We start from the raw sequence: 13,798 nt of genomic DNA, 5'->3' as shown, positions 1-13,798 counted from the left end.
TCAAATAAATTGAGTTGAAATGAGATACAATAAAATAAAATTGAAAAAAAAGAGAGAGAGAACTATTTATTTATTTATTTAGTCAGCTCCATACCCAGCACGGTGGCCCAACAAAAGGGCTGAAAGTCACCACCCTGAGATCAAGACCTGAGCTGAGATCGAGTCAGACACTCAACCGACTGAGCCACCCAGGCACTCCAATAAAATGTCATTTTAAAACCCCAAACTAAATGTTCACATCTATATCTACTCATCTATCAAAAACGTTGAGTTCACTCTGAAACCTTTCATTCTAATCGAGAATCACAGATTTCTCCCTTGATTACCTCCCATAGCCTTCACCATATTTATTAGATCAATTCCCCTCACAGGTAACCAATCTCCTGTTACCACGTGCCACTGCTACACACACGGACACTCTCCTCCGAATGCTCCCTCCTAGAACGTCCAAACCTAGCTCCAAGACCGCCACCACCCTATTACAAACAAGCACCTCCTCTCCCCCAGCAACCTGCTGCTGGGCCGGACCCCCACACCCCCAGATGCCTTCAGCCCTTGCTCAGGGTCCAACAGCCACACAGACTCTTGCCTCACCCTACTCGGGCTCTGACAACCCATTCTGGACCACGGCCGCCCTCTCCCCACATTGTGTTCTCCTTACCTCTCTCCAACCCGCTGTCTAGCCCACGAAGATACCTTCCTCACTTTGGGCTAATACCTGGCTCCATGCCCTCACCACCGCCACCACCATCCCTCCCTTGTACACATCTACCTTGCCTGGCCCCACCTAATGGCTTTGGACCGATATATTCAGGAAGGAAGAGAGCAGTAACAATATATATATTGTCATTCCACGATCAGAATTATTTCGATCTATCCACCAATTACTGATAAATGCACACCATGAGATATCTGGAATGATGCTCACTAAATCATGATATGGTTATTTCTGGGTTCTATGAATTTTAGACAATTTTTTCCTTCTTTGTACCTCTTAATGCACTGCTTGAATCGATGATTCTGTGTGTCATTTTTATTAAAATAATTTTATTTTCTAAAAATACACAAAGAGCTACAAATATATTCTAAGAAGCACTGGTGAAAAATTTCAAATAGTGAAATACTATATAATATTAAATGTTAACTAAATTAGTAAATCTATACAATGACATGCTAAGTAATATATGACATAAAGGGGGACGCCTGGGCGGCTCAGTTGGTTAAACATTTGTCTTTGGCTCAGGTCATGATCCCAGGGTCCTGGGACTGAGTCCCACACTGGGCTCCTTGCTCAATGGGGAGCCTGCTGCTTCCTCTGTCTACTCTGCCTGCCGCCCCCCAACTGAATTACATATATGTATATGACATAGTGGTCATTTTTACATGTCCCTAGATAAACCTCTATTTAAAAAAAAGAATATAAAACCACATTATGAATTTTTTTAAAGAAAAGTACAAACTTATAAGTACTTACATTTATAGAAAAATTCTGGAAGGATACCAACAAAATTTCTAAGAATAGTTATTTGTAGACAGTGGAATTACAGTTATTTTTGTGTAGGTAAGCTTTTTTTTTTTTTTTAAGATTTTATTTATTTATATGACAGACATCACAAGTAGGCAAACAGGCAGGCAGAGAGAGAGAGAGGAGGAAACAGGCTCCCCGCTGAGCAGAGAGCCCGAGAGAGCCCGATGCGGGGCTCGATCCCGGGATTCCGGGATCATGACCCGAGCCGAAGGCAGAGGCTTTAACCCACTGAGCCACCCAGGCGCCCCTGTGTATGTAAGCTTTGTTATTGTTTTTTGTTTGTTTATTTTGTTTTGTTTTGTTTGAAGTAAGCTCCACACCCAGTGTGGGGCTAGAACTCACAGCCCGAAGTTGCATGCTCTACTGATGGAGCCAATCCCTATTCATCTGAGTTTTATAATTTACGTATATGTTACTTGTATAATAGAAGTTGTTTTACGGAACAGAATGACAAGAACACAAAATTCTATCAGGGTGAGGATCCCACTACATGATACAGAGAATTAAGTAACTGACAACCTAGAATTCTACACCTAGTTAAACTCATTTAACTGAGAATGAAACAGACATTTTAATTTTTTTATTATTATTATTTTTTAAAGATTTTATTTATTTATTTATTTGACAGAGATCACAAGCAGGCAGAGAGGCAGGCAGAGAGAGAGAAAAAGGGAAGCAGGCTCCCCGCTGAGCAGAGAACCCGATGCGGGGCTCGATCCCAGGACCCCGGGATCATGACCCGAGCCGAAGGCAGAGGCTTAACCCACTGAGCCACCCAGGTGCCCCTGAAACAGACATTTTTAGATGACAGATTTTTATCATTCACGAACCTTCCCTATAAAAGAGCTGCTAAAAGATATTCTTCAGGAAAATGAGAAACTAAACTAAAAAGGAAGGAGTGTGATGAAGGAGAAAAGGGAAACTATGGGAAAGTCTAAATAATGGCTGTCTATACAGAGAATATACTAATTCAAGGAAATAAAAAGAAAGTTGACCTAAAACACTGAATATAGACCATTTTGAGACCTTTGCTTTATTTGAGAGGATGGTAAAAATATAGACCTATTTTAGAATCTCTGTTAATTCACATGTGGATTTTTTTTTAATGTGAGAATATCTTCAAAACAAACAAACAAAAAATGAAAAACAAAAACACAGCACAGGGCGCCTGGGTGGCTCAGTTGGTTGAGGAACAACCTTCGGCTCAGGTCGTGATCCCGGACTTCTGGGATCAAGTCCCACATCGGGCTCCCAGCTCTTGGGGAGTCTGCTTCTCCCTCTGACCTTCTCCTCTCTCATGCTCTCTCTCACTCATTCTCCCTCAAATAAATAAATAAAATCTTTAAAAAAAAAAAACACAGTACAAATAAAATACATTTCAAACCAGTAGAGGAAAAAAAATTAAGGAAAAAATCAATCCAAGGCAAGAAAAAAAATAAAGCAAAAACATGGTAAAAACACACAAATTAGAAAAAAAATCAATAATAAATTAAGCAGAATAAACTCACCAACTAAATCTCAAATTGATCTCTAAAATCATCTGCTGTTTATAAAAGATATCCAAGGTTAAGAATGGAGAAGCTCAGGGGCGCCTGGGTGGCTCAGTGGATTAAGCCGCTGCCTTCGGCTCAGGTCATGATCTCAGGGTCCTGGGATTGAGCCCCGCATCGGGCTCTCTGCTCCTCAGGGAGCCTGCTTCCTCCTCTCTCTCTGCCTGCCTCTCTGCCTACTTGTGATCTCTCTCTCTGGCAAATAAATAAATAAAATCTTTAAAAAAAAAAAAAAAAGAATGGAGAAGCTCAAAGTCAAAAGAAGGACAACGATACAGCAAACAAATACAAAGCAAAATGTACAGATAATACGGTAACATACACTGACATACTCTTTTTTTTTTTTTTAAAGATTTTATTTATTTATTTGACAGACAGAGATCACAAGTAGGCAGAGAGGCAGGCAGAGAGAGAGAGGAGGAAGCAGGCTGTCCGCAGAGCAGAAAGCCCGACGCGGGGCTCGATCCCAGAACCCTGGGATCATGACCTGATCTGAAGGCAGAGGCTTTAACCCACTGAGCCACCCAGGCGCCCCTACACTGACATACTCTTATTAAGAAGGGAATGCTTGCTACATTTGTTTCCCATGTGATCTGTGATTGGAAATAAAAAACTTAAAAGCCTCTCCCCAGCAAAAACCGTCCTATTTTAGCAGCGGTTACCCAGGAGTGACAGTGCTGCTAACCATGGTACCTGCAGCATGTAGCATCTGTCAGTATTCAGCACACTCCACACTGGCTGAATAAAATTCACCATGAAAGACTGAAGATTGCAAAAAAGGGGCAGCCTTACATAATTAATCACATCAGTTTTGCTCTTATAAGTCACCCCTTTTCATTAACAGATACTTCAAAAGCAAATCCTAAAAACAGTGCTTCTGAAGAGATTAGAAATGAAAGTTCTGCATTCTGCTTTAATCTCTTGCTTTGAAATTTCCAATTTGCTTCCATATTTCTCTTCCTTTGGTGCCATGTTTTAGTCACCCAAGTTCAAATCTCAATAGTTGTAAACTCTTAGCTGAAAGCTCATCATTGTCTTTGATTCCTAAATGAATTTTGGCATCCAATGAACTTCTCTGTTGAAAAATTACTTCCCATCCCACAACACGATAAACACAGAGAAAACCCGTCAAAACAAAGAAAAACACGGCATACCTTCCATCTTTCAGGGTGTTAACAATGAATCGGTTAATCTGGCAAATACAGTTGCTAGACAATCGTTCTTCCTCAACGAGAGGGTTCAACTGCGTTGCCAACATGAAAGCTGAAAAGCACAGAGATAACTTTAGTCCCCACAGCATTTCAGGCAGGACAATCTGAAGGCTGATCACACCTTGACTAGCAAGGGAAAACAATGCCTTCACTATGTTTCTGAAAGTAAAACCACTCAGATTCTGCATAGTGAAAAACAATATAATCTACTGCGTTAAACATCTGCTGGTACTTTGAAATGTATTTCCTAAAGTGCCCAAAATAATTTTTTCCATCATTCAGGTTTCATGACAAAGACTAAAAAGTCTCTTCCATGTTCTTCACCTTGTGACTAGAGATAGCAAGCAATAGTCTTGCAAATTCTCTTGTAAAGTTTCTAACACAGAAGTAAATCCCCAAAAAGGCAAGTATGGGACAGCTAACCCATTATATTCACTAAATGTCAATACCATCCTGAGGGAAATTAATCAAAGAAAACAGAGCACCAGTTAGAGAAAATTAATTAAGCCAAGTGGCAGCTTTCCACTAGATCCAGTCTATTGTGAGAATGCTCTCTGCCAGCTGTAATTCTGTCTGAATGAAGTGTATGGCCAAGCAAATGTACACTTCTGAAATGCCCCCAAATTATTGCAAAGTGCTGCGTGTTCTTGCATTATTTAAATGCAAATTCCTAGGTTTATAAGTCATACTTACAGGATAGAGTATTCAAGCCATCACTCATAAGCAGTCGATAACGGGGTGGACTATTCCCTGTAATAATGGGACGGATGTTCTAGGAGAGAAAACTTGATTCATTAGTCAGGTTGTCTTCCCAGTCCCCAGGGATAAGTAAACTTAAGTGGCAGGAGAGTGGGTTTGCCATTAGTTCAACAAACACTGAACTGCTTGCCCATTCTCTTGACACCTAAACCTAAGCAAAAGAAAACTGATCTGATGATTTTCCCACCACCGTCTCTGTATTAACATTATTAAACACAACCTAGATGAGACTAAAATGAGTTTCAATACTCTTCTGTTCACTCTCAACTCAAATGTGATTGAAAATTAATTTTAAAAAGGATAGGAACAAGGTGCTACGTAGAAAACATGCTAAAAATACAAAATGGGTAAAAAAAATCTTTGCCCCAAAGGGGCTTACAAATGAGGCGGAGACAGAGGCAAAGAGACATAAGATAGTTGTGCACATGACATGGGCGCACAGCCAAGACATTTGTTGAAGGAAATCAGGAGCAGCTCTCCAAAGGAAGTGAAATACACAAACAGAGCTTTAAGACGAGTGGCAGCGAGTTTGGGAGGAACAGGGAGATCATTAGGCCTATGACTCAGAATCTGCAGGTATGATTCATGATGCTGCTTCTGTGCTTTTTTAAACTTTCCCTAAAATTTAAGAACCCCTTAAATGAATGATAGGGTTAATGAAGGATTTTAAGCAGTTACATTCATTGCAGGCAGATCTGAGCAAGACAAACCTCAGGGCAGGAAGAAAAGTAAGGAGGCGGGAGTAATTATGGGTAGCACTACAGTATCCATCAATTGTGGAAAGAACAGAAAGGCAAAGCCTCAAATCTGAGCCCCCAAAGTTAGCTCTGGCTAGCATGATATTAAAAAAAAAAAAGAAGAAAAAAAAAGGCCTGCTTCCTCTCTTAGGGTTACAACAAGAATGACCTACTTTTTGGGACGATGGAGAGAATTTCCTAAAGTGGACAAATCTGTGTGTGCTTCATCAAATGTAATTTTAATTATATCCAAGTTTTTAAAATGTTTGACATAAAATATTCCAAGGTACTCACAATGACTTGGAGGATGGGTTTTATGGACGTATCTCCCTGTTGCATTATGGCCTGAAAGAGTAAAAACAGAATGAGATACACATTCAAATCATGACCAAAATCTGACATATTTTTACAGGTTGGTATTTAGAATAAGGTACAGAAAACATTACCCAAGAGGCTTTTTGGAGCTTATCATTTGAAAATCATTTAAGTTTCATCACTGTGGACAAATCATAAAATCATAGAAGTGAGATATATGCTTACCAACAAGGATACACTTACTACATCCAAAATACAGGGGTCACATATGTACTCCTTATTCAGAACAGCACACTGATTTGACTGTAGTGCCCATTAATAGAGAATTAGGTAAGTATGGCAAATCCTTAAAAGAGTATCATGCAGCCTTAATAAGACGTTTATATAATACTGGTTACCTCTTGTGAGAGAACTGCAGAGTCATGTGAGAGGCAGATCTCACACAATCTTCTTTTCATACCTTTTGAATTTTAAATCTCATAACTCCATTAGCAATTATGAAAATAATATCTTAAAAGGGGGCGCCTGGGTGGCTCAGTTGGTTAAGCGTCTGACTCTTGATTTCAGCTCAGGTCATGAACTCAGAGTTGTGAGATGGAGCCCTACGTCAGGCTCCACACTAAGATTCTCTCTCCCTTTCCCTCTTCCTCTGCGCCCCCCAAATAAAAATCATTTAAAGATAATATCAGGGGGTGCCTGGATAATGCAGTTGGTTAGGCATCTGGCTCTTGGTTTCAGTTTGGGGCTTGGGTCATGATCTCAGGGTCTTCGGATCAGAACCCGCGTCGGGCTCCTCACTCAGCACAGAGTCTGCTTAGGTTTCCCTCTCTTCTGCCCCTCCTCCCCACTGTCGTGCATGTGCGCACTCTCTCAAATAAATAAAGGTAACCATCGGAAAAACTAACAGCAGTGAAGACTGGTTCTCTGGACGCTACTTTTGTTCATGCTGAAATAAATGGTACCAGACTAGCTCTTCCAACCACACCAACTAAATCCTGGACAAAAATATATAAACTGTTTTCAAGGGTGCTTGGGTGGCTCCGTCATTAAGCATCTGCCTTCGGCTCAAGTCATGATCCAGAGTCCTGGGACGGACCACCGCATCGAGCTCCCTACTCAGTGGGAAGCCTGCTTCACCCTCTCACTCCCCCTGCTTGTGTTTCCTCTTTCCCTCTCAGTCAAAATAATAAGTAAATAAATATAAACTGTTTTCAAATACAAGACCAACAAGTAGACCAACTGTGATCACTGAAATGAGGGGAACCCTATGACCATCCTGGCTTTCAGCACAGAGGTACTTTTAGACCACAGCATGGACAAGGGAACCCAAGAAGGACTGGGTATCCCTACTGAGCACAGATCAGAGTTCAGGGAAGCAAGTTAGCTGGATTTCATGGATGCAGAGTACCAGAGATGAGCGAGCTACACCGAGAAAGAGCTTCAATAACTTATACAGGGGTTCCCTTGAGTTTCTGGCTGAATTTTAAGTTGTGCATACACAGAATGAGATTCTACAAGACCAGGCAAAGAGTTATTAGAGTTATAAACTGAAAAATTAGTGGAGCTCACACAGGCTAGAATACACATGAGTTCTAACCAGCCAGAGGACAGAAAACTCAATAAACATCTGCTGCATTCCACAGAAACCCCAGAAAGGGCATGCTTTAGAAGCAGAACTGAACTAGACCAAAGCAAAAGCTATTCTAGACCCATTCCAATCTCTGAGGGATCAGCTGATTTGCAAGTAAATTAACAGTCTGCCAAAATAATTCAATATTCTTTTAAAGATTTATTTGAGAGAGAGAGAGAGAGAGAGTGCATGCGCACAGGCACCCATGCACAAGTGGGAGGGACAAAGGGAAAGGTTCTCAAGCAGATTTAAAGCTGAGTGTGGAGCCTGACACAGGGCTTGATCCCATGACCGGAGCCGAAACCAAGAGTTAAACGCTTAACCAACAGCACCACCCAGGTGCCCCACAACTCAATATTTAAAGAAATTATAAAATACTCTGTTAACAGTATGGGAAGTAGGCAAAAAGTACTTCTGCGGCACACTAGAGTACTGACTGCTACCCTGAGGAAAAGCATTCGTGCAGTTGAGTTGTGAGTTGAACCAACTGCGTTTTTACAGAACACCATTTTTATTCGCAAGGCCAAAGGACAAACTGGTTATTCAAACTTCAGAATTCAGGAAATATTTTCTCAAAAATAAGGTGAACCTGTTTTTAAGGAAAATGACAGTTATTGCCAATTATACAAGGGTTTTTTAGTGAAATCAGAACTTTTGAAAACTTCTATTCACCAACAATGAGCTTTACAGCTTCTCCATGCTTACAAACTTTTCTGATTAAATTAGTGAGATTAATAAGCATAAATTTTGGTTATATAATAAAACATATCAATATTTGGAAGATCTGCATAATGCAGTGAGTCAGCATTTTCCAAATGACCAATGCATGACATTATAAATAATGCAGAAGCAAAAGATCCATTCAAAATGCAAGACACGGGGCGCCTGGGTGGCTCAGTGGGTGAAAAGCCTCTGCCTTCGGCTCAGGTCATGATCCCAGGGTCCTGGGATCGAGCCCCACATCGGGCTCTCTGCTCCGCGGGGAGCCTGCTTCCTCCTCTCTCTCTGCCTGCCTCTCTGCCTAGTTGTGATTTCTCTCTGTCAAATAAATAAAATATTAAAAAAAAAATGCAAGACAGACCAATTCCTTTTTTTTTTTTTTTTAATTTGAGAGAGAGCAAGCGAGTATCAGCAAGGGGAGGGGCAGAAAGACAGGGAAAATACAATTTCCTATTTGTTTTGAAAAATATAGCTGTTTCTCACAAAACATGTTATTTACCTTTTTTTAAAAAAGGTTTTACTTATTCATCAGAGAGCGTGAGCGAGGAGGCACAAGCATGCGGAGCGGCAAGCAGAGGGAGAAGCAGGCTGAAGGAGTCCCTGCTGATCAGGCAGCCCGACACGGAGCTTGATCCCTGGGATCATGACCTGCACTGAAGGCAGATGCTTACTCGACTGAGCCACCCAGGCACCCCAAGATAGATCAATTTTACATTTCAAATAGCCTTTAAGAAACTACCATTTGTTGAGTTTTGATATAGAATTAGAGAAAACCTTTGTCTATTCACAGCCATTTCTGACACCATATGTGTGGGTTTCCACGTGAAGCAATTCTCTGCAGACACCAAGTGGATGTCCTACAAGTCAACTGTGACACTACCTAGAGTTAGTGTAGATCCCACAGGTTAGAGGCTGTCCCACAAGACCATCCCTTACTTACTTCAGATACCAACGTCAAGTAGTGAGTCCTTACGATGCCCACACTTCTGCCTTACTTGCCTACAAACTGAGGGTTCCTATAACCCCCTCCTCAGGCTCAAAGAACTCAGAGACACAAGTAACTGGTTTATTATAAAAAATATTATAAAGGATACAAATGAACCACCAGATGCAGAGGTAAATAGGAGCAAGGTCCTTCGGAGCATAGGAATTTCTGCCCCTGTGTGGAGTTTGGGGTGTGTGACCCTCCTGGCATATAGATGCATTCACCAACCTAGAAGCTCTCTGATCCCCGCTGTTCAGGGTTTTCTGAAGGTCCCATTGCCTAGGCATGATTGATCAAATCACTGACTATTGGTGACTGGACCAATCTCCTGACTCTCTGGGGAACAGTAGCAGGACAGGGGGAATTTAGGGTTGAAAGTTCCAATGCTTTCTCTTTTTTTAAGATTTATTTATGTATTTGAGAGAGAGAGAGTGAGCTCACACACCACAAGTGGAAGGGGCAGAGGGAGAGGGAGAGAGAATCTCAAGCCGACTAAGTATACAGCCAGACTCAGGCCTCGATCCCAGGCCCCTTGAGATCATGACTGAACTGAAACCAAGAACTGCATGTTTAACTGACTATGTCACCCAGCGCTCCAAGACCAAATACATGTTTCTTATTATATTATAATATCACAAGGATCAAAAAAGAAGCCTGAAATATTAAAATACTCCCTCTTTTTCCAACTACATACCTGAGGCCAGATTTCCTTCACAGAGATCACCCCCTCAAAAAATATCAATATACTGAATGCAGAAGCTGATATGAAAATCTAGCTGTCATATCTTCTAAAGCCAGATGTTAAAGCAATGTGCCAAAATGTAAAACAATATCAATTTTCTATTTGTTTCGAAATATATAGCTGTTTTTCACAAAACATGTTATTTACCTTTTTTAAAAAAGGTTTTATTTATTTATTCATCAGAGAGAGAAAGAGAGCAACCACAAGCAAGGGGAGTAGCAGGCAGAGGAAGAAGCAGGTTCGTCACCGAGCATGGAGCCCAGCGTGGGACTCAATTCCAAGACCCTGGGATCATGATCTGAGCCAAAGGTAGCTGCTTAACCGACTGAGCCACCCAGGCATCCCAATATGTTATTTATGTTAGTAGAAGTTTATTATTACCTTAAACGTATAAATATTTTAAAAATATTTCAGTTATAGGGTGCCTGGGTGGCTCAGTGGGTTAAAGCCTCTGCCTTCGGCTCAGGTCATGATCTCAGGATCCTGGGATCGAGCCCCACATCGGGCTCTGCTCGGCGTAGGGCCTGCTTCCTCCTCTCTTTGCCTGCCTCTCTGCCTACTTGTGATCTCTCTCTGTCTGTCGAATAAATAAATAAAATCTTTAAAAAAATATTTCAGGGGTGCCTGGGTGGCTCAGTGGGTTAAGCCGCTGCCTTCGGCTCAGGTCATGATCTCAGGGTCCTGGGATCGAGTCCCGCATCGGGCTCTCTGCTCAGCAGCGAGCCTGCTTCCCTCTCTCTCTCTCTCTGCCTGCCTCTCTGCCTACTTGTGATCTCTCTCTGTCAAATAAATAAATAAAATCTTTAAAAAAAAAATATTTCAGTTATAATTTCAAAATGGTGAGGTAGATATCTCATTAAAAAAGTTCATTAAAAAAAAAAGTTTAAGATTGGGGTGCCTCGGTGGCTCAGTCTGTCAAGACCTCAGGGTTGTGAGATCAGGCCGGGCACTGGGCATGGAGTCTGCTTGAGACTTTCTCCTTTTGTCCCTCAACCCACTTGAATGTGCAGTCACTCTCTCTTTCTGTCTCTCTCTAAAATAATTAATTAAATGAATAAAAACCTTTAAATGAAAAAAGTATTCTTTTTTTAAAAATATTTTATTTATTGGGGCGCCTGGGTGGCTCAGTGGTTAAGCCGCTGCCTTCAGCTCAGGTCATGATCTCAGGGTCCTGAGATCCAGCCCCGTGTCGGGTTCTCTGCTCAGTGGGGAGCCTGCTTCCTTCCCCTCTCTCTGCCTGCCTCTCTGCCTACTTGTGATCTCTCTGTCAAATTAAAAAAAAAAAAAAAAAAAAGATTTTATTTATTTATTTGACAGAGAGAGACACAGCGACAGAGGGAACACAGGCAGGGGGAGTGAGAGAGGGAGAAGTAGGCTTCCTGCTGAGCAGGGAGCCCAATGCAATGTGGGGCTCCATTCCAGCATGACTGAAGGCAGACATTTAACAGACTAAGCCACCCAGGTGCCCCCAAAAAAGAATATTCTGAGATCAAAATGCTTGACGTTGAGTGTAGCATCAGAAACAGAGTTGTCCAATCACTGTGTTGTACACCTGAAACTAAAATAATGTTGTGTATCCACCATACTCAATAAAAAAGAGAGAGAGAGAGAGAACCACTAAATATTTAGACTAAATATTTGTGTCTCTTCTCCCCCAATTCATATGTTGAAACCCAACCCCCAGTGTGATGGGGGCCTTTGGAGGTACTTAGTTTTAATGAGGTCATGAAGGTAAAGACCCCATATCAGAACTATTGCCCCTAGAAGAGGAAGAGACAGCAGAGTTCTCTTTTCCCACAAAGACGAGGTCATGTGAGCACACAGTGAGACGCCAGGTGCAAGCCAGGAACACAGCCCTCACCTAGCACTGAATCTCCTGGAACGTCAATCTCAGATTTCCTGCATCTATGAAAACTAAATCTGCTGTTTGCACCACGCAGTCTATTTTGTAATAGTGGTCCGAACGAGGGACAAGTGCTCTAAAGCAATCCTTGAAATAGTTAAGCAAAGAGTACAGCTAAGAAATCAATAGTGGAAATAAATTCAAATCATAAAACATACTCAAATAATCCAGAAGTCAGGAAGAGCAAAACAACAACAACAACAACAAACAGATGGGACAAGAAGCAAAATATAAAACTTAAAGCCAAACATGTAACTATATTAAGTATAAATGGTTCAAGTACTCCAAATAAAAGGCAGAAATTGTCAGAATGGGTAAGATCAAACTATTTGCTGTCTACAAGAAATGCACTTCAAATATAAAGAGACAGGTTAGGGGTGCCTGGGTGGCTCAGTCATTTAAGCCTCTGCCTTCGACTCAGGTCATGATCCCAGGGTCCTGGGATCGAGCCCCACATCGGGCTCTCTGCTCAGCGGGGAGCCTGTTACCCCCCCCCTTCTCTGCCTTCTTCTCTGCCTACTTGTGATCTCTCGCTCTCTGTCAAATAAATAAAATCTTTTTAAAATGTAGAAGAATATGAAAGATTAAACTATCAACCAACTTGACCTAATTAAATCTTCTAACAATTGCAGAATACACAGTCTCTTAAGTGCACCTAGAACATTTTCATCAAGATTCCATATGCTTGGAAATAAAACAAGTCTCAATAATGTTAATGTTAAAAGACTAAATTTGGAAGAGCATGTTATTTGACCACACTGGAATTAAACTAAAAATCCTAACAACAGGCTGTCTAGAAAACTTCCAAATATTTGGAAATTTAACAGTAAACTTTTTTTTTTTTTTAAAGATTTTATTTATTTGACAGAGATTACAAGTAGGCAGAGAGGCAGGCAAAGAAAGAGAGGAGGAAGCAGGCTCCCCGAGGAACAGAGAGCCCGATGTGGGGCTCGATCCCAGGAACCTGGGATCATGACCTGAGCAGAAGGCAGAGGCTTTTTTTTTTTTTTTAAGATTTTACTTATTTGAGAGAGAGACAGTGAGAGAGAGCATGAGAGGAGAGAAAGTCAGAGGGAGAAGCAGACTCTCCAAGGAGCAGGGAGCCCGATGCGGGACTCGATCCCAGGACTCTGGGATCATGACCTGAGCTGAAGGCAGTCGCTTAACCAACTGAGCCACCCAGGCGCCCCAACTTTTTTTTTTTTTTAATAAGTAATCTCTATACTCAACTTGGGGCTTGAACTCACAACCCAGAGATCAAGAGTCACATGCTCTACTTACTGAGCCAGCAGGCACCCTGTAAACAGTAAACTTCTAAATAAACCATCTGTGGAAAAAGATACTGCAAGAGAAGTTAGAAAGTATTATTAACAGAATGAAAATGAAAATACAATCTATCTAAATATATTGGATTCACCAGAGCAATACTTAGAGGGAAAATTAGAGCTTTAAATGTTTAGAGAAGACAAAAGGTCCAAAATCAATGATCTAAGCTTCCACCATAAGAAGCCAGAAAAAGAATAAACTAAACTCAAGCATGTAGAAGGAAGGAATGATTAAAAAGAGCAAAAAATCAATAAAATAGAAAATGGATAAACAACAGGAAAAAACAATTAAAAGCTGGTTCTCTGAAAAGATCAATAAAATAAACCTCTACCTAGTCTGATCAAGAAAAACAAGTATTTTTAATATCAGAAAGGAAAAATACAAAAAAGAAA

General features: G+C 41.0%; 1 protein-coding gene across 1 annotated transcript in view; it reads right to left on the bottom strand.

Annotated features, from left to right (window-relative positions):
- RPA1 (replication protein A1) overlaps positions 1-13,798 on the bottom strand; it is a 77,531-nt gene that overhangs the window by 56,003 nt on the left and 7,730 nt on the right. Inside the window, exons 2-4 of the mRNA XM_045986529.1 lie at positions 6,080-6,130; positions 4,983-5,061; positions 4,233-4,341 (exon numbers count right to left, since the gene is read on the bottom strand). Of these exons, the coding sequence (XP_045842485.1) occupies positions 4,233-4,341; positions 4,983-5,061; positions 6,080-6,130 (239 nt within the window). The remainder of the gene's footprint in view (positions 1-4,232; positions 4,342-4,982; positions 5,062-6,079; positions 6,131-13,798) is intronic.

This window comes from Meles meles, chromosome 18 (genome assembly GCF_922984935.1).
Source record: "Meles meles chromosome 18, mMelMel3.1 paternal haplotype, whole genome shotgun sequence".
NCBI lineage: Eukaryota > Metazoa > Chordata > Mammalia > Carnivora > Mustelidae > Meles > Meles meles.
The sequence above is the reverse complement of the archived record's forward strand: the minus strand, read 5'-3'. Positions and strand labels throughout refer to the sequence as shown.